Consider the following 26,910-nt stretch of genomic DNA (forward strand, 5'->3'; position numbering starts at 1 on the left):
CCCGGGGAACGTCGCTGTGCGCCGGTGGGGGCTGGGTGGGGACGCGCGTGCGCAGGACGCGGCGTTTGCTGGGACCCTCAGCAACGGGCATGGGCGTTTGATTCTGACAGAGGATGGCCCATTTCTCCGGCGAGGGCGAAGTGATGCTGCAGGCGATGCTGAGGCAGTTGTTCCAGAGCGTGAAAGAGAAAATCACGGGGGCTCCCTCCCTGGAGTGCGCCGAGGAGATCCTCTTACATCTGGAGGAAACTGATGAAAATTTTCACAAGTAAAATTCCTTTTGATTTCTTAAGCAAGCAAACCAGCTGATCCAGAAAAGATCAAAATGTAGTTGGATAAAGAATGTTCACTTGACTGTTGTCAAAATAGCGCCCAAGTTGGAGGTTCATGATTTCCTTTATTTACTCAGATACTGAATTTATTTTATATTCTTTACTTATTTTCCAAACCTTATGCTTCCTCTGTGTTTTTACTGACACAACCGACATATCCTAATTATTATTATTTTTCTCCTGGGCAACATAGTAACATTAGTTGTAAATTATTCTTGTTCATTTAAGAATAATTCTATCATCCCAAGGGATTTCTGTCACTATACCTCAAAAGCATTGAGTTCCCAAGATCCCTGCTGCTTTGCTGATCTTATCTTTCAGTGGCTGCACCAATTATGCATTTTGAGCACGACAGGAACACTCAAGTGAGTTTAACTTCCTCTGGAATAGCTTAAGTTCCTACAGAGGGTTAAGGTGCATACTCAAATGTCTGTGATACATGTCAGGAGTATAAGTGCTATAGAAATACAGAGTGCTCTGGGTTTGGGAGCAGTAGACAGGAAGTTTAATGAGAGAGGTACCATTTGAGGTAAATCTTGAAGGGTATGTTTCCCTAGAGACGTGTGTTTTTCTTTTGCTTTGAGTCATGTGTAATTTAAATTAAGCCTCTCCATCGAAAAGTTTACCTCCAGGTGCCTCAATTTATTATTAGTAGTAGTGATATTTTTAATTAAGTGTTTGCCTTTCATTTTGATCTCACAGAAGATGACATTTAACAATTTTCTTGTTATGTTATCTTTACTGACTTTTGCGTGCCCTGAAGTTCTTATCTGGAATTCCTACCTGCTTCATATGTGGGCATCAGGGGATCCTTGAGCCCTTTAATATTCTGTACAAAAGTTTGTGTTTACTTGCAGTTTTATGGGGGGAGCATTACAGTTTTCACCAGATTCTCAAGGGAGTTTTAAGAAGTGTGGAAGGAATTTTTTGTTAATTAGTATTTCTGGTTATACATATGCTTTCTTTTGTATTTCCATGATTTTCTTGTTTATTCATTAAGTCCACTACTAAGAGCTGATATTGCATGATAATATTCTTTATTTTGGAGATACCAGAGACCAGCTTTTATTGGTTAGCTATTGATTTATTACTTAAACAGAGGAATATAGAAAAATTCCAACGTTCTCAGATTCAGTTTTGGTTGTTAATGTTTACTATACTCATGTAATACTAATTTACCTCAAACAAATCCACATCAAGCGTTAAATTTGGGGTTTAATTTCTGGTTTTTATTTCACATGTAAATACTTGTTTAAAATATTTTCAAATTATTGAGTTTTTGCTAGGATCATATTCTGGGAATTTGTCCATTTAATCTAGATTTTCAAATTTATTTGTATAAAGATTTTTGTTAATATCCTATTACTTTTTTAATATTTCCAGTATCTATAATTGTCCCCTTTTTATTTTTTTTTTAAATTTATGCCTTTCCTCCTTTGTTCTCCATCTGTTCTGCTAGAGGTTTATCTAGACTAATTTTATTAGTCTTTTCAAAGAACTAGCTATTAACTTCGATTTTCCTTTCTATTATGTATTTATTTTATGGTTTTTAAAATTTCTGCTCTTCTTTTTTCCCTTCCTGGGACACTTTTTAAAATTTGTGATGAATGTTTAACTCATTTATTTGCAGCTTTTCTTCTTTTTTTAATGTAAACATTTAAGACTACACATTTGCCTATAAATATTGCTTTAGCTGTGTCAATATTTAAATGCCTTTCAAGTTGGATCATTCTGGTTCCTTTCAGCAGTGTAATGACTATTGTATTAATGTCAACTCTTCTTCAACAGTTTATTAAAAGGCCTGCCGATTAATTGCATAGTTAATATTTACTATTTAATAAAGAGATTTGCTTGTGGCCTACCTAAAAAAACCCAGACACATTCAAATTATAAAAGTTTGTAGTCTTAAAAGTAAGATTTATAATTCTAAAAGTAGTTTGAGTAATTTTTAGTCTTAAAAATATAGATAATAAAATTCATGTGTTAGCTGCACTAGCCTGAGATCTGCGTCTTAGGAGGAAGGAACTCCTTATGAAGGAGGAAAGAAGAGGAGGTGCTTGTGTTTGGTATTTTCATAGTATCTTACAGTCTCAGAGTTTGATGAGATCCTAACTGTCAGTCCAGGTACTCATATTTTCATTCGTCTTTCTATTCACTGACCTAACTCTCCTTGAACACTAAATGTTCTTGAGTCACTTAGGTATATGTTGCTTCCCAAAGTGTTTCATACATCAGAATTATCTGTCATCCCATCTCCACTATCAGAACATTGGTTCCTTAAATCCACCTGATGTCCTGGTATATTAGCAAGAAAAATAATCTTATTAAATAGATTTATAGGGGAAACTGGTATCTCTAGGCTACTGGCATTTTTGTAAGAAGCTGGTTGTTAAAACAATTGAGTCCATGAATGATGGAATTTCAGGTAGTATAATAAAGTGGGGGAAGAATGCAGTCATTTGGGGAGAAACCATAGTGTAGGCAGAACGGCCCTATCTGGGGATTTGCCCCACAGTGCAGCTGCCCTAACCTATCTCTGCTTTCCATAGCCTCTTTTATTTATTTATTTTTTACCCTAAACTGTACACTTTCTCTAAAAGATCCAAGCTTTCTTTCTTTTCTTTGAAAGTGGCAGCTAGGATTTGAGGCTTGCAGGAGGGGCGAGAGGTAGGGAAGAAGACATTGCTTTCATTATGTGTCTGTGTATTGTATAAATTTTTACACTTAGACTGGCTTCCTTTAAAAAAAAAACAACAGCCCTGATTTTCAGTCTTGGTTACACTAGGATTGATTGGAGTTTGTTAAAAAAAACACTGATGATGAACTTTAACCATAAGTGAATCCAAATTTCCTGGGGGGCTTGGCAGAGGGGGAGTGGTAGAGACTGGGCCTTGGTATTTTTGGAAAAACTCTCTAGGTGATTCTAATATGCAGCCAGGGTTGAGAACCACAGAGCTAGAAAATACTTACTTGCATTTCAATGAGAATTGCTATATACATACATACATATATACACACATATATATATATATATATCATTAGGGTTGCTAAGTATATAAATACTTAGCAACCCTAATGATTGTAACAGTCTCTAATGCAGAGGCTCTTCTTTGTAGCCCTCTAATCTGATATATTTTTGGTTTGATACAGAAGGAACACAATTGTATTTATTGAATTGGGATTTTTTTTTTTTTTACAGAAGAATCTACCAGTGACTTTCTAAATTAGTGAACTCTACTATGTTTAAGTGGTAACTTCAAGAAAACATCCATTATGTAAAGTGTTATCCCTGCATAGAAGAAATTGCTAAGAATTATATGTATGCTTCCATAATTAATGAATGCATTTAGTAACTGTTTATCATGATTCAGAGGCTTATCCTTTGACCTAAAAGGTTGTAGGTAGTATAAAATACTCATTCTTTTTTTTAACATAGCTTTTTATACGCTAATGTATATAAAGTTAAGTTTATCATATAATGTCCTATAATCCTGAAATATAATCTGTTTTAAGGATTGCAAATATCAGCATTATAATTCATAGCTTAATAAATTATCTTTTTAAAACATATAATTACTGATAATTTTTCTGTATATTATTGAGAAAGTTCTTGTTTAAATAGCTAAGAGGATGATTTCCTCAAACAAACTTGTATTAGATTTTTTATGTCCTTATACTGTAATAGTAATCTCTGTATATTTTGATATCAACATTTGAACATGTCAGAAGTTCATCATGGGAAAAAAATCCTTAAATTTTCCTAGGTAATAAAGGTGAAGAAAGAAGAATGGAAAACAGTGAATGTTCTTTTACTCAACTTAATAAAATTTTCCTGTGTAAATGTGAAAAATTTCATATTTGTCAAAAGTAAAGCAGAATGATCAGACACATTGCTGTGTATTTTACTTCTAGGATTTTTTGGGGTATTGCCATGAATTCAGATGGTAAAAGAACCAACACAAAATGAATTATCGTATGGGAATTTGAAGACGTGGATTTCTCTTACCCACGGAGTAGAAGGGCCCACTTGAAGAAATGAGTATTTTCACTAATTTGGGATTGGAGACTCTCAGAGTTTTCCAATGATCAGTGAGTCAGTAGAGCATCCTAAGGTCATAGGCAGCCTGGTAGTCCTCCCATGATAGAGGACCTGACCTCTCAAGAGATCTTTTTTTCTTAAAAGATTCATTTGAAAAGAGCAGTAACCCATTAAGGCAAGATTCAGACTTGGGGTCCTTGGGTTAATTTAACTTGGCAAATGAACCAAAACTTTAAAGCATTTTGAATGGGGTCTTTAGGGAGATGTTATTGTGGTCATAGGTCAAAGTGATGTCATTAAAAAAAAAAGTGTGTGGTTATTTAAGTTCCCAAAGAACAGATTTAAAAATGTTCCCAGCATATTTGTTATTTACATCTGATGCTAAATAGTGGGGATTTAAAAAATATGTCTTTTATTTTAGAATGATATTGTCTTAACTTTCTTGAATACATTTTGTTAATGGGCTTGCATTATATTTTCTTACTGCCTTTGTTATGAAAATATCATTTTTGTTACTTACAGATTGGGCTTTAAACAAAGCAAACACAAAAGTTATATTTCTCAGTTAAATATTCGTTTCTCCTAATTGCCTGATTTGTGGCACAGAGATAGGGCTGATGAAACTAAGGGACTGGGATAATTCTGCCATTCCATAGGTGTTGATGGTGGGATGTAGAATTCATCCTCAGAAAGGCTCTTCTTTCAATTTCAGGGAAATAACTCAGGCTTGCCCCACCTTCCATTTCTCACTGAATATCTCAGAGATGCCAAAGAAAACTGATGTGCCTGATTGACTAGCCTTGGGCAGGATTGTGAAGAGGATCAGAATTACTTTTAGGGACTTTTCATCTCTCTCATCACTTTCTTCCACATTCACTGTTCTCTTCTCTTTCCCAGTAGTAAGAGACTGGCTGTGAGATCACACTGGGCTGAAAGGGTTATCTGGATCCTTTTCATTTTCAAAGTCATTTCTAAGAAAGCAGTGATACCTTTATGATATCTTGGCTGTGTAAGTTTTCACCATTTTGTATAAAATATACAAAGATTTGGTTTAGAAATACCCTAAACAAAAAAGTCAACATTTAAAATGGATGGATCTAATAAATTATAATATATAAACTATAATGGAAAAGATTATGGAAGAGAATATACATGTATATGTGTAACTGAATCATTTTGCAGTACACCAGAAACTAACACAGCATTGTAGGAATCTGTTGATCAGAGTTGTAAGACACTTCTGCTAGTTTAAAAACTATCTGAATACAGAATCTGTATCTAGATCAGTGCTTCTCAAGTTATGGTACTAGGACCAGCAGCATTGGCATCAGCGTCAGCATCACCTGGGAACTTGTTAGAAATGCAAATTCTTGGGCCCACAGTATACCTGAATTGGACCTCTGAGAGTGGGGCCCAGCAATCTGTGTTTTAATAAGCCCTTCAGGTGATTCTTATCCATGTTATACTTTTCAAAAAAATTTATTTTTGGCTGCGTTGGGTCTTCGTTGCTGCGTGAGGGCTTTCTCTAGTTGCGGCGAGCAGGGGCTACTCTTCGTTGCAGTGTGCAGCTTCTCATTGTGGTGGCTTCTCTTGTTGCGGAGCACGGGCTCGAGGCGCGCAGGCTTCACTTGTTGCGGCACATGGGCTCAGTAGTTGTGGCTCCCGGGCTCTAGAGCACAGGCTCAGTAGTTGTGGCGCACAGGCTTAGTTGCTCTACCGCATATGGGATCTTCCTGGACCAGGGCTCGAACCCGTGTCCCCTGCATTAGTAGGCTTATTCTTAACCACTGTGCCACCAGGGAAGCCCCATGTTATACTTTAAGAACCACTGATTTATAGGATGACCTAAGAGGGCCCTTGCAATTGTTTAGCTAAAGTTATGAAGATGTGAACATTAATCTGATGGCAGTGGGAAAGGAAAGAGAAGTTGTGGAGGAAGAATTTACAGAATTACAGAGCTTGGTAATTAATTAGATCCGAGGTGTAATAGAGAAGATTGTTTGAGGCTATACACAGGTATCTGATTGAAGGATGGTACCATTAACAAAGATATATGTCAGAAGAGAACGTGGTTTGTGAGCGGGTGGGTAGGATGATAAATTTGGTATTCATTGTGCTGATTGATATGGTGAAAAAAACATAAAGTAGCCTTGTCCAGTAGGTAGTTAATATATAGGCATACCTTGGAGATATTGCGTGTTTGGTTCCAGACCACTGTAATGAAGCAAATATTACAATAAAGCGAGTCACATGATTTTTGGGGGGGTTTCCTAATGCATATAAAAGCTATGTTTACACCATACTGTAATCTATTAAGTGTGCAATAGCATTATGTAAAAAAAAAGTACATACCTTGATTAAAAAATGCTTGATTGCTAAAAATGCTAACCGTCATCTGAGCCTTCAGCAAGTTGTAGTAGTAACATCAAAGATCACTGATCACAGATTACTGTAACAAATATAATAATAATGAAAAAGTTTGAAATATTGTGAGAATTACCAAAATGTGACACAGAGACACAAAGTGAGTAAATGCTGTTGGTGCTGATAGACTTGCTCTGAGGCAAGGTTGGCACAAACCTTCGGTTTGTTAAAAACTCCCAATATCTGTGAAGCACACTAAAGTGCAATAAAACGAGGTATGCCTGTATAGGTCTATATTCTGGGGAGACATTTTGGCTGAAGAAAGAACTAAAGGAATCACCTGTTTGTGTTGAGTCTGAAGTTGACACTGTGGGAGTAGAGAATATCCTTCTTTTTAATTTTGTTGTTTATAATGATTAAGTTTCTTGTCTATTGCATCCTGAATTTAAAATAGTGGAATGAAGCAGACATGATCATTTCCAAGTTACAGATGGAAAAACAGACTTGTCCCAGGCCACTCCAGCTAGAGTGGTAGAGCTGGAGGTGGCATTCAGGCCATTTTGACTCTGAGCCTGTACTTTTCCTATAATACTACATGGTTTCATGTCAAATATCTCTACTTGACTTTTGGAGCCTGCATCGTCTATGGCAGGCCTGCCACTTACATTACTGAAGCAGCCATGGAGATTCCAGGAAGCAGCAATGGGTTCAGAGTTGAGGAGAAATGGGCAGGGCAGGAAATCCAAATCAAAAGCAGTTAAAATTGAAAATGAGATCCTTTGGCTACCTGGGTAAAAGGTGGCTGGCTGTTCTTTAGAGGACATACAATCATTTAATAAATATTAAACTGAAGACTATATGCTGGATACCGTGATGGACTTATAATTATGTGAAGAAAATTATTCAGGCTCTCCTTGATCTCCTGTACTGCATATATGCAAGGCTCTTATACAGTGATACGTTCAAACTACAAGTCTTGAACATAGTGGCATTTACAAAAATGGCCCGTCCTAAATTATCTTTGTCATTTAAGAGACCACAAAAACTTTTTTAACCTTTCTAAATCGATATTAATCATAATCGTTGCTCTTTATTTTCAGTAAACATGTTTCATAAAATAATTATCCACTTTTGGAACTCTTGCCCTCTCATATTTGCTTATTGTCTGAGTTTGCAAATGGATTTTAATGTTAGCATCAACCTAACAGTATGAAGAAAAAGGTCCAATGTATTGAATTGTCTGAGCTACTTCTTGTGAATATAGTCTGACAAAAGCTGATTAGGTGGAATTTAGGTCAGTTCAAAATGAACACAATTTCCAAATGTACAAAAAACTCTTGACGATTGGAGCTTAACCTTTTCCTATTTATTCTTTTATAATTACTGTTATCTAGTGTGGTTTTCTTCATCAGCTCGAACAATTGTGAAAATCTTTAACAACTGCTTTCCCTACGATTAAGCATCACACGTAAAAGATATGAGCATAAAAAAGAAGTGTGAAAAGACTCCTAACCCCCTAAAGTTTGTGCTGGTCCCGAAATTTGCTGTCTACTGTCATCATCTTTAAATGTGATCTTTTCCAAGTGTCTCAGAAAAAAACAACAAAATTCTAGATTAGCTATATGATTTAGGATGAATAACTAATTTAATCCTGGTTTAAGGTAAGAAATCTGATTATATGTTACAAATCTTTCTGTGCTAACATTTTTTCTGGGTATGGTTGATAAGTGAGTTCATGATATTTACTGCATTTATTTTTTAAATGTTTGTTTCAGCTATGAATTTGTGAAATACCTTAGACAGTATATATGTAATACTTTGGGGTCTATGATTGAAGATGAAATAGAAAAATGGACATCTGATCAGAATCAGGGTGAGGAATTTGGCCATGACACAGTTGTACAGCATGTTACTAAAAGAACTCAGGAATCTAAAGAGTGAGTATGCCCACAGTAATATTTTAAAGTAATTTTTCTCTCAACAGCGTTCCTTGAAAGCACCCTTAACCCATGTCTCCTACAGTCTTTTCACCTCGTAGCAGCCAGGATGATTCTTTAAACCAATGATTCAGATCATGCCGCTCTTCCACGCAACACTCTCTGAAGGCTTCTCATCTCATTCAAAATAAAATCCAGAGTCTCTTCTGTAGCCCACAAGGCCCACCATGAGCCTTCTCCTCCCTCTCCTACCTGATTTCTTATCATTTTCCCTCTTCCACTGCTCCAGCCACACTGGTCTTGTTTTTTCTCAAACAAGCCAAGCAAAGCCCTCCCTCAGGACTATTTGTATTGATGTTGCTTCTGCTACCTAGAATGTCCTTTCCCTAAATATTTGTGTCACTTATTCCTTCACTTTTCACTTTTTTAAAGTAGACTTTATTTTTAGAGCAATGTTTGGCTCACAGCAAAACTGAGCAGAAGGTACAGAGATTTCCCATACACCTCCTGCTACTACACATATATAGACTTCCCCATTAGCAACATTCCGCACCAGAGTGGTACAAATTTTTTTTTTTTTGGGGGGAGGGGCCGCACTACACAGCTTATGGGACATTTGTTTCAATTAAGGAACCTACATTGACACATCTTTATTACCCAGAGTCCATAGTTTACATTATAGCTTACTCTTGGCATTGTGCATTCTGTGGTTTTGGACAAATTTATAATGACATGTTTTCACCATTATAATATCATATAGAGTAGTTTCACTGCCCTAAAATCCTCTGTGCTCTGCCTATTCATCCTTCCCCCTCCCTACCCCTGGCAATCACTGATCTTTTTACTGTCTCCATAGTTTTGCCTTTTCCAGAATGTCATACAGTATGACATATGTCATACATACCATACAGTATGTAGCATTTCAGATTGGGTTCTTTTACTTAATAAAATGCATTTAAGTAGCACAGGGAATTATATTCAATGTCTTGTAATAACCTATAGTGGAAAAGAATCTGAAAAAGAATATATATATATATGTACATATATATGTATAACGGAATCACTTTGTTGTACACCTGAAACATTGTAAATCAACTATACTTCAATTAAAAAAACATTTAAGTTTCTTCCATGGAAACTTTTCATGGCTTGATAGTTCATTTCTTTCTAGCACTGAAGTTCTTGTTCCACTTACTTGTCAGCATTTGATGTTGTCAGTGTACCAGATTTTGGCTATTCTAATAGGTGTGTAGTGGTATATCATTGTTGTTTTAGTTTGCATTTCCCTAATGACATATGATGTGGAACATCTTTTCATATGCTTATTTGTCATCTGTTTATCTTCTTTGGTGAGGTTATCTGTTAAGACCTTTGGGTCATTTTTTAATCATGTTGTTTTCTTATTGTTGAGTTTTAAGAGTTTTTGTATGTTTTTGATAACAGTCCTTTGTCAGGTATGTCTTTTGCAAGTATTTTCTCCTAGTCCGTGGCTTGTCTTTTCATTCTCTTAACAGTGTCTTTTGCAGATCAGAAATTTTTAATTCTAATGAAGTATCTTTCATGTCATATCTAAAAAATCATGCCAAATCCAAGGTCATCTACATTTTCTCCTATGTTATTTTCTAGGAGGTATATAGTTTTGCATTTTATATTAAGGTCTGTGATCCAGTCTGAGTTAATTTTTGTGCAGGTATAAGGTACATATATAGATTCATTTTTTTTGCATGTGGATGTCCAGTTGTTCCAGCACCATTTGTTGAAAACCCTATCTTTGTTCCATTATATTGCCTTTGCTTCTTTGTCAAAGATCAGTTGACTATATTTAAGGGTATTTCTGGGCTCTCTATTCTGTTCCACAGATCTATTTGTCTTTTCTTTGGCCGATACCACACTGTCTTGATTACTGTAGGTTTATAGTAAGTCTTGAAGTTGGGTAGTGTCAGTCCTCTAACTTTGTTCTTCTCCTGCAGTAGTGTGCTGGGTATTCTGGGTTTTTTGTCTCTTCATATAAACTTCAGAATAATTTTGTTGATACCTACAAAATAGCTTCCTGGGATTTTGATTTGGATTGTGTTGAATCTGTAGATCAAGTTGAGAAGAATTGAGTCTTCTTAATCCTTGAACATGGACTGTCTCTCTATTTATTTAGTTCTTCTTTGATTTCTTTCAATAGAGTTTTATAGTTTTCCTTATATAAATCTTGTATATATTTGTTAGATTTATACCTAAGTGTTTAATTTTGGGGGTTGCTGATATAAATGGTATTATGTTTTTAATTCCAAATTCCACTTGTCCATTGCTGGTATGTGGGAGAGTGATTGACTTCTGTATATTAACCTTGTATCCTGCAACCTTGCTATAATCACTTAGTTGTCCTAGGAGTTTTTTGGTTAATTCTTTCAGATTTTCTGCGTAGATGATTATGTCTTCTGCGAACAGTTTATTCTTCCTTCCCAATCTGTTTGCCTTTTATTTCCTTTTCTTGTCTTATTGCATTAATTAGGACTTCCAGTAGGATGTTGAAAATCAATGGGGAGAGGGGACATCCTTGTCTTGTTCCTAATACTTCTTCACTCTTTTTAGGTCTCAGCCACTCTGAGTTCTTGAGCAGTGAGATAGCATGACAAAATGCCTGACTCTCACTCAGAAAACAATTTAATACAGAGCAGTAATTGAGACGAAAGAAGATTTGAGATTTCCTTCTCATGTTTAAACTCAGCTACTTAGGTATTTCTCATTTTAATTATCTTTCAGCACTGGCATATGATTGATGATTGAAGGTCTGGTTCTCCCTCCCCACCCCCCCTCGCCCTGCATGAAATGTAACATAACAGAAGACTCTTTAGGGCTATAAAGGGCAGAATGGGCAAGTAGAGAGCATAAATTTCTAGTTTCTTAATTCATACTTATTAGTGTAGCTCTATTTAGTTTCTAATTCTTAGGGTAGGTAGCATATTAATGTTATCTAATGTTAAAAATTGCTTTCTGAAGCTAGATTGCAATGATTTTTTATTCTGATAAAAATTTTACATAATTTTTATGCACAGTAAAACTTTTAAAATTTGGATCCCCAAAATTTATTTTTGGTGATGATTTGGACACATGACATTTGCTTTGTTAATTCTAGACTGTGGACTTGGATTTATGTGATGTTTTTAAGTGCCTTTGGCATCTGGTTTCTCTCCGTGCTGGACCATCATGGTTGCTTCCTATTGCAGTTTGAAGGCAGGTGCTGAAGCTTGAGATATAGCCCCTCTTTCAAGTAGTAGAAAAATTGAAATATATACCTGAGCTTATATTACCTATTATATTTTAAAAATTATATCTGATTTATTTTGAAATTGTTAAACATTTCTTTATGATGTTGGATGGGACCTCTTTCCCCTTGTGACAACTGATTGTTTAAATATGTTATGAACAAAGTGACAGTGTGCAGCTATTTATAAATTTAGCAAGTTCTAACCACAATATATATTAAGTAAAAAGCCATGGAGATCAAGATTTCTTATTTCCTGATTTGATGAAAAAACAAAACTAGAGCCACTTCCATCCTTGGATAATACAGTATCCCTGCTTTCCTCCAGGGGGATACATTCTAAGACCCCAGTGGATACTTAAAACCATGGATAGTACTAAATCCTATGTGTTTTCCTGTACATACATACATAACTATGGTAAAGTTTAATTTATAAATTAGGCATAGTAAGAGAATATCTGAATTGCTAACATCACTACCCTTGCGATTTGGGGCCATTGTTAAGTAAAATAAGGATGGCTTGATCACGAACACTGGGATACCTTGACCAGTAGATCTGATAAGCCAGATGGCTGCTAAGTGACTAACAGGCAGGACTGAATAAAGGGATGATTCACATGCTGGGCAGCTGGATGGCTCGAGATTTCATCACCTACTCAGAACAGCAGACAATTTAAAACTTATGAATTGTTTATGTCCGGAATTTTCCATTTAATATTTTCAGACCACGGTTGACTGTGGGTGACTGAAACTGTGGAAAGCGAAACCACAGATAAGGAGGAACTACTTTATTATAATTACTAGTAGTCTATTTCTGACAATATCATTAAGCTTATTCTAAAAGGGGGACTAAAACTCTTCGTTAGTCAGAAAATGAAAGCTTTTTAATGCTAAAGCAAAGTTTTACATGGGATTGTTAGGAAATTACTTTTTGTCTCTGGGTAAGACATTTAATTTTCTTGTGTTTTAGTTCATTCATGTGTAAAAGTTAATACAACAATAATTACCTCAAAAAGATTTTAAAGTCTTAATGAATGTCTTCTGCTTTGTGAATCATGGATGAAGGATTTTAAGTTGTACAGAGTATTATTTTCTTTCTTTTTTTTGTGTGATTCTTTAGAAACTACTTAGGGCTAATGTGGCAACAGTACATTTATTAAAAACATTTTTACTGTAATAATTCAAATTGCTTTCCTAATTAAACATTTTGATATTTATTTTTTAAATAGAGGTTTGCACATGAAACAGTTCATTTGTAGGATCTATCATACATTCTCATATATATAAGTGGAAGTACTCGCAATGTGTATTTTCATTGTTAATTGGTATGGTTTTTTTCACTACCTCTTAGAGCTTTTTCTTATTTTAACTTCTTGGAGTATGAAGGAATCTTCTGATTGGTGTCCATATTCTATCCTTGGCTTTTTCAAATCTGCAGTTGCTACTGAGTTCTAGTTTATTTAACTCTTGATATTCAGGGCCTTACTCTCTAGTTTTTTGTTTTTGTTTTTTTTTTTTAAGTATTATTCTTTTATCTACCTTTAGCTAGTTTGCTGATATTTCTTGCAGAAGAATTAATATTTGTGGTTTCAAGAAATTTATGTTTTCTGGAGGAAGTATTTCTAAAATGAAACTTACAGATTTTCTATGGATTTTAATTACCCTTACTCTTATCCTGTAAATCATTGAGATTTACTTTTTTTTTTTTTTAACTTTTTATTTTATACTGGAGTATAGTTGATTAACAATGTTGTGACAGTTTCAGGTGTACAGCAAAGAGATTCAGTTATACATATACATGTATCTATTCTTTTTCAAATTCTTTTTCCATTTAGGTTGTTACATAATATTGAGCAGAGTTCCCTGTGCTGTACAGTAGGTCCTTGTTGGTTATCCATTTTAAATATAGCAGTGTGTACATGTCAATCCCAAACTCCCTAACTGTCCCTTCCCCCCACCATTCCCCCTGAGATTTACTTTTATATTCCTTTATTAAATCACTATATTGTAAGTTTTAAGGGGACAGGAGTTTATGTTCTTCACATGGCTATACCTAACTGGAATGGAGTCTGGGGAGTGTAGTTTACTCCTGTTCCCGGCTATGATCCAATTACTGTGGAAGGGGAGAGCAGCTCTAGTGGATAGCTATTGATTGCTACTGGGGCATCATTATACTTCCCTGTTTCTTGGTGCTCAGAATGTGTAGAGGAGGAAGCTGGGGCCTCCTCACTCGGTTCCTATATGTACTTCACCAATTAGTCTAATGAGTGTCTTAGGATTCAATTCCTTCTTGCTTCTTTTTTTTTTTATTTAATTTTTATTTTATATTGGATTATAGTTGATTAACAATGTTGTTTACCCTTCTTGCTCTTTATATCCCTTTACTTTAAACTTGAATTTTCCCTGGACCATTTCTCACCTCTATAGCAGTTCTTTTCTGTATGTGTTTTCCTTCTGTATCGTTCCTAATCTATTCTAATTTTCTTTTAATATTTTTGTGTTTTCTCATAATTTCTGGGACTTTAAAAATATGTACATATATAGCTATATGTATTATATTCAATTTACTTATAGTTATATAATATATAAATTATATATTGTTAAATAATATTAAATATATAATGTATTTTAAATTACATATAGAAATCACATATATTTAATAATATGTAATGTATATAATATATAATTTAAAATATATTTTAAAATTTCTTTAAAGTTCATTTTGTTTTTACTTTTATTTTTTAAATTAATTAATTAATTTATTTTGGCTGCGTTGGGTCTTCGTTGCAGTGCACGGGCTTCTTTAGTTGTGGCATGTGGGCTTTAGAGCACGCAGGCTCAGTAGTTGCGGCACATGGGCTCTCTAGTTGTGGTGCATGGGTTCTAGAGCACGCAAGCTCAGTAGTTGTGGTATGTGGAATCTTAGTTCCCCGACCAGGGATTGAACCTGGGCCCCCTGCATTGGAAGCGTGGAGTCTTAACCACTGGACCACCAGGGAAGTCCCAAAAAATTTCTTTAACTTTAAAAACTCAGTCCACTATTTTTAGCCAAATCCCCCAGCATGATTTTATTACTTCTATGAGAGAAGTATCCTTTCCCTGATGTATGTAGTTAATATGATGCATTAACCAGAAATATAAAGAAAGGGAAGTTTCTGTGCTTATTTTCTCGTGTATTTCCAGTATTATAATGATAAACAATAAACATACATATTATCATGCTTTATATTTACAAAGAACTTTCCGTTATATATTCTCATTTATTTCGTGCTATGGCTATGTGAACTAGATCAGCTAGATAGAATTTTTTTTTTTTAATTTGAAGATCTAAATGGCTTTATTCAGTGATTTATAAATTGGGCAGCATCCCATCTAGTAAACAGAAGAGTGCTCCTAGATTGTATTCTTTTTGTCTCATATATAGTTGAGGAAAAAGGGACTTATTTATAATGACAGAGCTTGTACGTAAAGTAGTCAGGTTTCTAATCCAGGTTTTCTGATTCCAAATTTAGTACTTTATTCACTATGTTTATTTAAATCTTTATGCCTTTTTGTTTTAAATATAGAAATTTCAGTAGTTCACGTCTCATATTCCTCATTTGTAAAATAAAGGGTAGACTAGATTATTTTTGTTTCCATCTAGCTCTAAAATTCTATTTGTAGGGTTTTGGAGGATCTCAGTCTAATGTTAGTATGGATGCTTGAGAGTTTGCACTTAATAAATGGAGAAATTTATTATAAGTTTTTAAAAAATATATATTTTTAGACCCACTAGAGCTGAAAGGGATCTTAGAAATAATCCAGTTCAAACTTCTATTAATTTCAGGAATCCTTTTCCTAACATCTCTGACAGCGGGTTCTCTAGCCTCTGTTTGAAAGGACCCACTGATCTCTTAATACTTATTTAGGTCTCAATTGTGGTGATAGATGCCTATACATATAAATTATAGGCAGGAGAGAAGGGAAGCAAAGAAAATAGAGGAAGGGAGGATAGAGAAAGAGAAATTAAAAAAAGGAATAAAAGTGATGTGTAAAGTAGGCTGGGTTTTGGTAGTTTGATATTAATAGTTGACTTTGTTGCTAATTACTGGAATCTATGCCATTGGAACATCTTGCCTTGGATTCTTTTAATTTTACTGCCTTGGTTCATGTAACCAGATGGAAAAACTTGGGAAGTAACACATTTTAGATTCCCTATTAATTTTTTTTTCCTGTTGTGTGAATTCTGTTGTGCCATTTGTTCTTTCAGAAAAACTGACTTTTCTCTTTAGAATTGTTTGTTAAAGGGACTTTACAAGAAAAAAATAATCAGGTAGTTTAATTTAGTTGAATGTTTTAATCTGTGCTAATAGACTTTCTCTTACAAAGATTGCTTTGAATTAAAGATACAAAGAAATGATGCATTCCCTGAAGAACATCATGATGATAGTGGTGGAATCTATGATCAACAAGTTTGAAGAAGATGAAATGCGAAGTCAAGAAAGGCAGAAAAAAATCCAAAAGGGGAAAAGCAATAGTTACTGCACAGACAATTGCTCTGATAGTGATTCGTCATTCAATCAGGTGTGTTGTTTAGTTTTGCATTTATGTCTTGAAATGGTGTTTAATAATCATTACCTTCAATATATTCTTTATTAGCTAGACTTTTTTCTGCTTTCTAGTGTTAAGATTCAGAAGAATAATAAGCAATAACATAATCTAATATTAAAGATTTAGTCCATGAAATATCTTCTAGAATTATATGTTCAGTGAATTATATCTGAACAATTATTAATGAGGTAAGGAAATAAACTAGTGGATTTTGGATTAAAAAAATAACACTTGAAACAAATCTGCTTAAACTTTAGTTATAAGATCTTATTCCCAATTAATCCTTATTAATCAAATTTTAACTACATTATAGATGAAATATGGAGATAAAACATTTCCCTTATGTATCTTCTGTGAAGGTTGCTGTGAATTGTTAGTTTTAGCACATTAAGTTTTTTTTTTATGTCAAAAGATTTGAGGTTTTATATTTTATCTTTCCAGGTTATTGGAATCCTTGTCTTTTGGCTTCAGCAGAGCTAAGGGAAAGGCCAATGTCTAGATTAGTCCTAATAGAAGACAAAGGAAACTAGATAGAGTAGAGCCCATGCATGCACCATGAAATTCCACATAGAAAATTTCAAGCCAAATGGAATCTGTTTGACCTTCGTGTGAATCCTACCTGATATTTTTAGTGAAACATTTTCACCTAATTAGTTCTAACATAGGGACATAACTATAACGTAGATCCTAAACATATAGCAAAAAGGGATTTGTGGATTTTGGGTGAAACCTGAAATAAGTGTGTGTATTAGTCACAGTTGAGACTGCACTTTTGAAGGAAAAATGGCTTTGGAATTAGTCATAGCAGAGTGTAAAAGTTATCACTGCATCATTTAGCAGGAGATATTGTGCTGAGTTTTAAATTTTACAAGTCAGGTTAATTATCTGATGTGAGGAAGGAAGTGACAAAGATTGTGAATTTTCTTCATGTTTTGGCTCTTAATCATCCCTTGTTGATGTACTCTTTGGAAGAAGCTGGGCTGTAGAGATTTTAGTTCAGCTTAATACAATCAGATGGTTTATTCAGTAGGTTTACTGAGCTGCTTCTTCAGATCAAGGACTTTCTGGAAATGAAAGGCACAGAAAAACCCAACTTCAGGACTCTGAGGGATCATAAGATTATACTTTCTTAGTTATTTGATGAACCATGTGTATACACTGAAATCGAACCACAAGAGAAAAAAAGTGGAGCACTGTTAATTTGTTCTAAGAAGTACAAGTATTCAGATCTCAATAGGATTGATTGAGTAGCTGGCAGTTAAGAGGTGCTAGCTAAGCACCAACTTATTTCCAGTCATAGAATCATAGATTTTTGAAGAAATTCACAGCATTGGTAGAAATGGAGTCATACTTTCAGAAGATATTCTTGTTTTTTATTTTGTTTTGATTCTTGAGAAGGATCATGCTTTGAGTTTATATGGCTTCCTTTGGAATGTCCACAGCGTATATCTGCATTTTCAAGTGCCTGCCTTATGAATATATGACTTTGTGTCAGAAGCGACTAATTGAATTGAAAGTGAACTATGCCCACCAACAAGATGTGGGATCCCTGGGCCTTTGGAAAAAAGCAGATGAATGCCAGAACTGTCCTGAAAGCTCTTTCAGTGTGGCCAAACTCTAAGATGTTTGGGTGTGCTTTTGTTTAGTGAAAAAAGACTCTCTTGCATGTAACTGACTGAAGAGAGGCTGAATTAATAGGTTCAGAATTGAAAGGATCTCTGAAAATATATCATTCATTCCATTAAATATTGATGTTATTATTGATGCCTTCAAAATTGATGTTACTTGCATTGGGCTTTAAAAAAACTGAATTGTTCTATGAATAGTATTCAGTAAACAATTTTGATGCTGCTGTTTTGATATTAGAACACTTGTATTTTGTGAATAGAATAGGCTTTATTTCATTGTTATTTTAAACATTGCATCCTGATTGTATATGGATTTCTGACCCAGTATTGAAAAACTTTGGACATTACTGCCTTGGAGACTGTTTGTGTACGTTTGAGCATATTAAAGAATAAAGTTGGCTGATTTTTACTATAGTTGTGAGCAGAGCATTCACTGAAAGCATTTGGCACTGTGATTAAACCTGGAAAAAGTCTGCAAAATAATGCTAGAAAAATAAAAATAATAATATTAGATATCTGTTATTGAGATTGCTGCCATGTATTGGTCCCTTTGCTTGGCTTTATATTCACTATAGGTGTTACCAGGCTACTTTACAGAAAAAAGCGAGGCTTATAATAATAGGTAAAACTCGTGTTGCTACTTAGGATTCCACTGTGAATTTAAGCCTGGTCTCTTCCCCTTGATAGTCTGTTCTCTGTTCTGTGCTGCACTACCTGGAGACTTCTTGGGTTCAAACCTTTGTTCTACCACTTACTAGCTGTGTGACCTTAGACAAGTGTCTTAACTTCCCTGCCGTAGTGTTTTTCATTTTAAAATGGGAATGATAATACCACTTACCTCATCCTGCTGTTGAGAAGATTAACTGAGTTAACAATTGCTGCTGCTCTGTACGTGTTAGCTTTTATTATTGTTGCTATTTCTTGAAGGATATGCTGAAATGGATACCATTGAGAGACATACTCAAATAGAAATTTCCCAGCTCTAGTCCTGTATGGTTTCTAACTAAGCTTCTATGGGTCATTTTCTACTGCTGGAAGATTAGAGGATTACCTCGAATATACATTAATCTTTCAAAGTTAATATCCTTTCCTCTTGCAGCTTTTCTTTCTCTTCCCCGACAGTATTCAGTTGTAATATGGCACAGGCATTACATTATGCTTTTTTGTAGTGTGCAAACTATCGATATTTTATTACGTTCTAAGGGAACCCCAAGATGTACCCTTTGTATGGAGAAGGTGAGTTTAGGATAACAGTCACCAGCTGTTCTTTCATGATGTGAACTTATTTAAGGAATTTACCGTTTCTTTACTTTCATGGTAACCTCCCCCTGAAGCCCATCCTTTGGTACCTATGGTAGGCAGAATAACAGCCATTTCAAAGACATCCATGTCTTAATACCCAGAACCTATGAACCTGTTACCGTACATGGCCCAAGGGACTTTGTTAATGTGATTAAATTAAGGATCTTCAGATGGGGAGATTATTCTGGATTATCCAGGTGAGCCGAATGTAATCACAAGCGTCCTTATAAGAGAGAGACTCAGGAGGGTCAGAGGTAGAGAAGGTGTTGCACAGGCTGAAGTCGATGTCAGAGTGATGTGATTGTTGGATTTGAAGATAGAAGGTGGCCCATGAGCCGAGGAATGCAGGCAGTCCCTAGAAGCTGGAAAAGGCAAGGAAATAGATTCTCCCCAGGAGCCAGAAGGAACACAGCTCTGCCAATGTATTCTGACCTCTAGAACTGTAAGATAATAAATTTGTGTTTTTTAAGTCACTAAGTTTATGGTAACTTGTTACAGTAGCAGTGAGGAAACTAATATCTTGCTATTGTTGCTACTTGTTCAGCTGAAGGCCAGGATCTTCTCTGTTTTTCACTTCCTGGAAAAGAAGCTTTGTGTTTGAACTGCCTCCTGGGAACAATTTGAATTCCATCTTGTTGCTAGGTTTTGAATTCTTCCAGTAAGACTTTTCTTGAGTAGCTTTTTCCATTTATTGGGTTTGAGGCCTTTCCCCTGTCTCTGAGTATGTGCTGTGCTATCAACCACTCTAATTTATGTTTTACCCTAACTTCTCAAATCTTAGAATATCTTGAGTTCAACCCCTTTTCTGGCCTCTCCTAAAATCTTTAAAGTTTTTACAGTGCTCTTTTTGGTGAGGAATTCTGCTTTTGAGGATGTCATACTACTGCTGAGGAATTACAAGATTCTCATCTCTTGTTCAGCAGCATCGGCCAGAACAGTAGGATAGCCACAGCCCAAACTACTATTCAGAAGTTCCTCCATCTCGAGCTACCCTTAATTGATAAGACTTTTATTATTATTATTTGTCTTATAAACAGAAAAAGATAGGAACCTAAAATCCTAAAAATGTAGAAGGGAAAGGGAAAGGCAGCTGAGAGTAGGAAAAAGAAAAAAACACGGTAGTATTGATAATGCAGCTGCCTAGAGTTAAGCTTGAGGCAGGTGGCTTGTTTGGGAGAAGAACTGGGTAGGTGCAGGTGTGAGCTTTCTTTGCTTGCTTGTTTAATAGTAATGTCTTGAGACATTTGACACCAGAAAAACTAATTTCTCTGATTAACAATGCTAATATCTTTATGAATACCTAAGTTTCTTTATACTTTTAAATATTAATAGATTTTTGTTATTTCTCAATGGTAGCACTTTTAAAGAAAATGCAGAAGTTCTTTTTTTGTTAAAACATTATTTAAACATCTAGGAAATTAAGAACTTTATCATTTGAAAATATTTTTAAAACCTTATTTTTGTTTTGAATTAATAACTTTGTTCTGTATTTAAGGCTTAATGAAGGGTGCGCTCATAATTTTAAGAAGTTTTAGATGCACTACAATTTTGAAAAACTATTCTACATGAAGCTAATTCATTTCAAATCTTGGAAACAAGTCAAACTCTGGCTGTGCCATTGATGAGCTGTGGGCTTTGGCTTCTTAACCTCTTTCAGTGTCTCAATTTTCTTAACTTATAGAGGAGATAGTAATAGTATTTACTCTTATAAGGTTGCCTTGCAGATTTAATGTATGTAAAGCATTTTGAACAGTACTTGGCTCATATTAAGCTCTTATATAAATGTTTGCTGTTATCATTGTCATCATCACTGGGTGGTGGTTCTTTTTCTTTTGTAAGAACAGGAAAGAAATCATTGTACAGTTACAAATACTAAAGCCTAAAGAATCATTAGGTTTAATATTTATATATTTTATTTCCCATAACTCTTTGAACAACAGTAATAGTTGTCTTTCTTTGACTAGTTGTATTTCAATGGTTTATATAGTTTACAAACCAAATATTTAAAATAGAGATTTCTAGAGTAATTTGAAGGTGGTATGATTTTTGAACTTAAAGTGTAGTTATTGACTAATGTGAATATTCTTCAATATATGTTGTAATAAAGTGAATATATCTCTTTAAAACAACAAAAGTTACAGAATGCATCTTATGTTCACTATCTTTAGGTATACTGAATTTGACAGGAATGTATACAAATCTTATTTTAGCATCTAAAGACCTTTAATTAGGATCCTTATGATCCTACAGTAGGACCAAAATACATCTTAGATTATCAACCTATTCTACTTCTTGCTCTTTTCCCTGCAGCATTTGCTCAGAAATTATTTGCTTGGTTTATACTTTCACACATGTAAATATGTCTAAAAATGTTTTCCTTTTGGAATTATCTACCTATATTGATATCACCAACAGGTCTATTTTGTGTTGCTTTACCAATCAAGTTGGCAGACACTGTTCCTCTCAGGAATTTTTAATCTAACATTTTCAGCTGTTCTAAATATTTCTAACAACTCTGTTGTATTCAGTGGAACACGTTATCTACATGTTCCAGTTAAGTATCAATAAATTATTATAGTTAGTTGCAATGGAAACTTGTCCATCCACTGATACACAATAACACACAGAAATGTTAAAAAACAATATAGGTAACCTTTAAGGTAGGTATTAGACTTATTCTCATTTCTAGTGTAGTATGTATTTCATTGCTTAAGTAACATTTTAAGAGTAATCTGTGCTATGTTTAAGAAGACAAAGGAATCTTATAGGGTAGTAAGCATATTAATGAGTCTACTCCAATCAAATAACTACTAAAGGTAAAGGCTATGCTTTTCTAATATGCATTATTACCTGAGAGGAAAGGCAAACATGGTAGAATTAAGGGGCTTCAACTCTTTGGATACATATTCAACCAACAAATATGTATTGGGCATATGCTATGTACAATATCTTGTGCCAGGCATTATAAAATTGCAAAGATTGATCAGATATACATTATTTTTTCAAGGAGCTTACTTGAGAGTAAAGAAATAGGATATGTACATAAATAACCAAGTTGCAAGTAGAAGTAATGTGTCATGGGAATCCAAAGACGATTATACCAAGAATATCCAAGAGCTATAGAGGAAAGTATTTCAGACAAGGGAAAGTTCAAAATTTCTGCATCAACAAAGAATGTGGCATATCTGGGAAGCTCTGAGTAGTTTATGTGAAGGGTTAGGACAGAGTTTGCAGGGAGTAAATTGGAAGGTTAGATTAAGGGCAGTTTATTGAGTAAGGGTAAGGATTATATCTTAATCATTATTTATTGTTTCTAGCTATAAAATCATAGTGCCTGGTAACATAGTAGGTGTCTGACACATAGTAGATGCCAAATAAATATTTGAGGAATAAATGAATGCATTCAAAAGCTAAATTGAATTGTTTTGTAATTTGAGAGAAATCATTTTAGGTTTCTTAACAGGAAAGTGTGCGTCAGACTTACTTAACAGTTGGATGCAGAAGGGCATGGGAGGGGGAGAAAGTGGATGTAGGGAGATAAGTTAGAAGGCTATCATGGTAGTTAAGTAAAAAGTAATGAGGACCTGAACTGAGGAGGCTTTGTAGGAATAGAGACTGATGTGAAATTATTGCAGAAGTAGGATCATTAAGCTCGATTTTTGAGGTGTTTTGGAGGGAGTAGTGCAAAGTGGAAGTAGGAGTTAAAGGTCTAATTATGGTTTTTTTAAGCCAAAGTGGCTGGGAGACTGATGTTATGAACCAAGTCTGGAATTAGGGAGGAATTAGATGTGGAGAAGAATGTGGTGGGTTCTTCTTTTATTCTTTTTTGTTGTTGTTGTTGGGTATACATATTGAATTTGAGACACCAGTAAGGTATCCCAGTGGTGTAGCAGGTAGTTGAACATGCAGGATTCATTTGGTAGAAATGTTGGGGATAACAACGTGAGTCATCTGTGCAGAGATGTTGCTACTTAAGCCACCTAAGTAAGCAAGACCTTAGGAAACACATTTCAGAGGGCAGACAAATGGAAGAATGGGTTAGAAAGGGTACCAAACCATATTGCACTGGGTAGGAGGTTAAGGGGGGATGAAGGCTAGAGGGAAGTCACATAAGATGAGGACTAAGAAAAGATCTTTGGATTTGGTGGTTAACTGTTCACCACAGAATAATGTTGGGAGTAAGAGGAGGGAAGTTGAGGGATCACCATGCTGATTAGTTGCGATTGTTTTTGTGAAGTAAAAAGCAAAGACATTTTCAAAGTAAGGGTTGCTTGCCTGAGGTATTGATCATAAAGAGATAAAAAAAAGTCTTTGTCAGGGGGAGCATTTAAGCAAATGAATTTTAAGATCTAAGTATTATCTTTTTTGACTGCTACTTGACATAATATTGGTTGTTTCACCAAATATGAACTCCTGTAGTTGCGAATGTTCAAGCAGTATCTGACTCCGCATTTACCAGGGCTGTTGTAGAACGTGACTTCTCTTTTAGAAAAGAAGCTGAATGGAAATCTATGGAAATCAATGAATTATATTTATAGATCTTGAATAGGCAGTAGGTAGGGGGGACTCAGTTTTCTACTTTCAGATAGAAAATTTCCTGATTGAAGTAAATTTGAGATTTACTTCAAATTTTAAAATTTAATAATGATAAAGCAAAAAGACTACATTTTTCCCTTTTAATTCTTACAGTGATGCTAGGAAGTGGATGTGAAAACTGAGGATGGGGTTAAAGATTCCAGGGTCACATAACTAGTTAGAATTTTAAAACCTGGCTTAATCTTCTGTCTGATTAAAATTCATGTCCTTGATATTCTTATTTGCTAATGAGTTGGATGGCAGGACATTTTAGACAGAGATGATAATCTGATAAAAGTCACGATAGTGGAAGTGGGAGGACCAGAAGAAATCAATTTTACAAGAGGCAAAAGGGCCAGGCTAAAGAAAAGAGCTTGTGTAATTAGCAGTAGAATGAGTGTGTATATGTACTTTATATACTTATGTACATACTATATACACATATGGACATATATACTTCTATATATATATAAAACATATATCTTAATGTTTATATATGTATATATATACTATGTAAGATATCCTGTGTTGTCTATGTATACTTTTTTCCCATTAGACAAGACAAGCTGCATTTATATATACTTACATTTTATTTAGTAGTTACCACTCATACATTTTAGTATTTTAATTGTTGTATAATGAAAACTCAAAATTAAAGCTCTATTATTTAATATATAATACTTCTAATTTTAAAAAGTAGTATATACAGACATCAGCAGTTGAATTATATACTTTATTTTTTAATTTAATTTTTTTTTATACAGCAGGTTCTATTTTATACATGTTAGTATATGTATGTCAATCCCAATCTCTCAATTCATCCCACCACCACCCACCACCTCCTCCCCCCGGACCCCCGCTTTCCCCCTTTGGTGTCCATACGTTTGTTCTCTACATCTGTGTCTCTATTTCTGCCTTGCAAACTGGTTCATCTATACCATTTTTCTAGATTCCACATATATGCATTAATATACGATATTTGTTTTTCTGACTTACTTCACTCTGTATGACAGTCCCTAGGTCCATCCACGTCTCTACAAATGACCCAGTTTCGTTCCTTTTTATGCTGAGTAATATTCCATTGTATAAATGTACCACATCTTCTTTATCTGTTCGTCTGTCGATGGGCATTTAGGTTGCTTCCATGACCTGGCTATTGTAGATAGTGCTGCAGTGAACACTGGGGTGCATGTGTCTTTCTGAATTATGGTTTTCTCTGGGTATATGCCCAATGAACTATATACCTTTAGAAAGGAGTAAAACTGAGGACATTTTAAAGGCTTTTTAAGAAAATTTATGTTGAAGGATCTGAAATATCAGGCTGTTTTGGGTTTGTTATCGAGTGGCAATATGTACCCTGTATTGTTAGAGACAATGTAACATGGTAGGAAGACTGGCTATGGAGTCATTCTCGAGTTTAACAAATGTATATTGAGTGCCGACTCTGTATCCAGCACTGTTTCAGGTATTGAGGATACCATAGTGAAAAAGACCAAATTCTAAGTGATAGGAAGGCAGCCATGCAAAGCTCTAGAAGAATAGCATTGCCAGGCAGCAGGAATGGCAATGACAGAGGTTCTTAGGCTAGAGTGGGCATGGCATCTTCCAGGGATGGGGGAAAGAAAGGCCAGCATGACTGAAACCTGCATGGCAGAGGGCAGAGTGGTATGAGAGAAAGTTAAATAGGCAGGGGCCAGATCGTGTAAGTCAAACTTTTATATTTTATTCTGAGTAAAGCGGGAAGTCTTTTTGTGGGGTTGAAGTAAGGGAGATAAAGAGACTTGATCTATAATTTTGAGAAGCTTTGTCTATTGCTAGAGAATGGATGATGGGGTAGAGTAGGATGAGATTAAGAGCAGAAGCAGGGAGACCAGTTAGGATAAATTTAAGTAGTCTAGAGTTGATGATGGTGTCAACTAAGGTTTTAGCAGTGAAGTGGCAATGGGTAGTTAGAGTTATGATATGTGAAATTTGGGAGTTGTCATGGCATTGGATGTATGAAATGAGAGGAAGCAAGGAGTCAAGATTGACTCCTATTTTTGACTTAAGACAAAATATGGATGGATGGTAGAACTATTTACCAAGATGGGGAAGTTTGAGGGAGGAGCAGGTTTGGAATAAAAAAATCAAGAATTTTATTTTGGATATGTTAAGTTTGAGGTGCTTATTAAACAACCAGGGGAAGTGTTGAAAGGATAATTATATATGTTACTTTAGAGATGAAGTGACTGATAAATTTGAGTCATTGTGATGTATTTAAGAACTAGATGAGAACACCTCAAGAGAGTATAGACAGTGAAGAGAAGAGCGTCTCTAATGAAGATGGGAATCTGAGTTCTGATTGCTGGGTGACTTGGTTTTCAGATTTCTCATACTTCAGAGTCATTGTGAATTGAGGTAGTACGAGGCTTGTTACATAATAACGGCAGCTTTTATTTTTAGGTGGTTATTTAAGGTATTATTTAATTGCTTTGGCAAGAAAAAGATTCCTTTTCTGAAACAGCTTATGGTCTACTCTAAACCTTTTTCTAGATGGAAGTTTTTACTTTAGGAATTCTTCACCTAAGAGGACTCATGGAGAAAGTTTAAGGAGAAGCACAGGAAAGAAAAGGAACAGAAAAGTTCAAGCAGCATCATAGCTATGCTTAGGGTACCATCAGTGCCTTCTTATTTGTTTATGTTGTTTTACCTTTGTTTCATACATCTCAGATTCCTGGGTACAAAACATTTTTAGCTTGATATCTTTTGAGTCTTATAATGTTCTACATGTTGCAATTGCTCAGCAAATGATAACCTCATATACATGAAAGTACACTGTCCTACTGGGACATTAAGTTTCATTTAAATGCCTTGGGATACAAAAATTCTAAGTTTGCCGCTAAATCAA

General features: G+C 34.9%; 1 protein-coding gene and 1 non-coding gene across 2 annotated transcripts in view; one reads left to right on the forward strand and one right to left on the reverse strand.

Annotated features, from left to right (window-relative positions):
• Positions 1–26,910, forward strand: part of TBC1D32 (TBC1 domain family member 32) — a 186,016-nt gene that overhangs the window by 212 nt on the left and 158,894 nt on the right. Inside the window, exons 2-4 of the mRNA XM_061206963.1 lie at positions 111–268; positions 8,511–8,672; positions 16,314–16,491. Of these exons, the coding sequence (XP_061062946.1) occupies positions 114–268; positions 8,511–8,672; positions 16,314–16,491 (495 nt within the window). The 5' untranslated portion in view covers positions 111–113. The remainder of the gene's footprint in view (positions 1–110; positions 269–8,510; positions 8,673–16,313; positions 16,492–26,910) is intronic.
• On the reverse strand, positions 14,855–14,927 carry TRNAW-CCA (transfer RNA tryptophan (anticodon CCA)). The gene has a single exon. It is a non-coding gene; the product is annotated as a tRNA-Trp (tRNA).

Source organism: Eubalaena glacialis, chromosome 12 (assembly GCF_028564815.1).
Source record: "Eubalaena glacialis isolate mEubGla1 chromosome 12, mEubGla1.1.hap2.+ XY, whole genome shotgun sequence".
In the NCBI taxonomy this organism is placed as follows: domain Eukaryota; kingdom Metazoa; phylum Chordata; class Mammalia; order Artiodactyla; family Balaenidae; genus Eubalaena; species Eubalaena glacialis.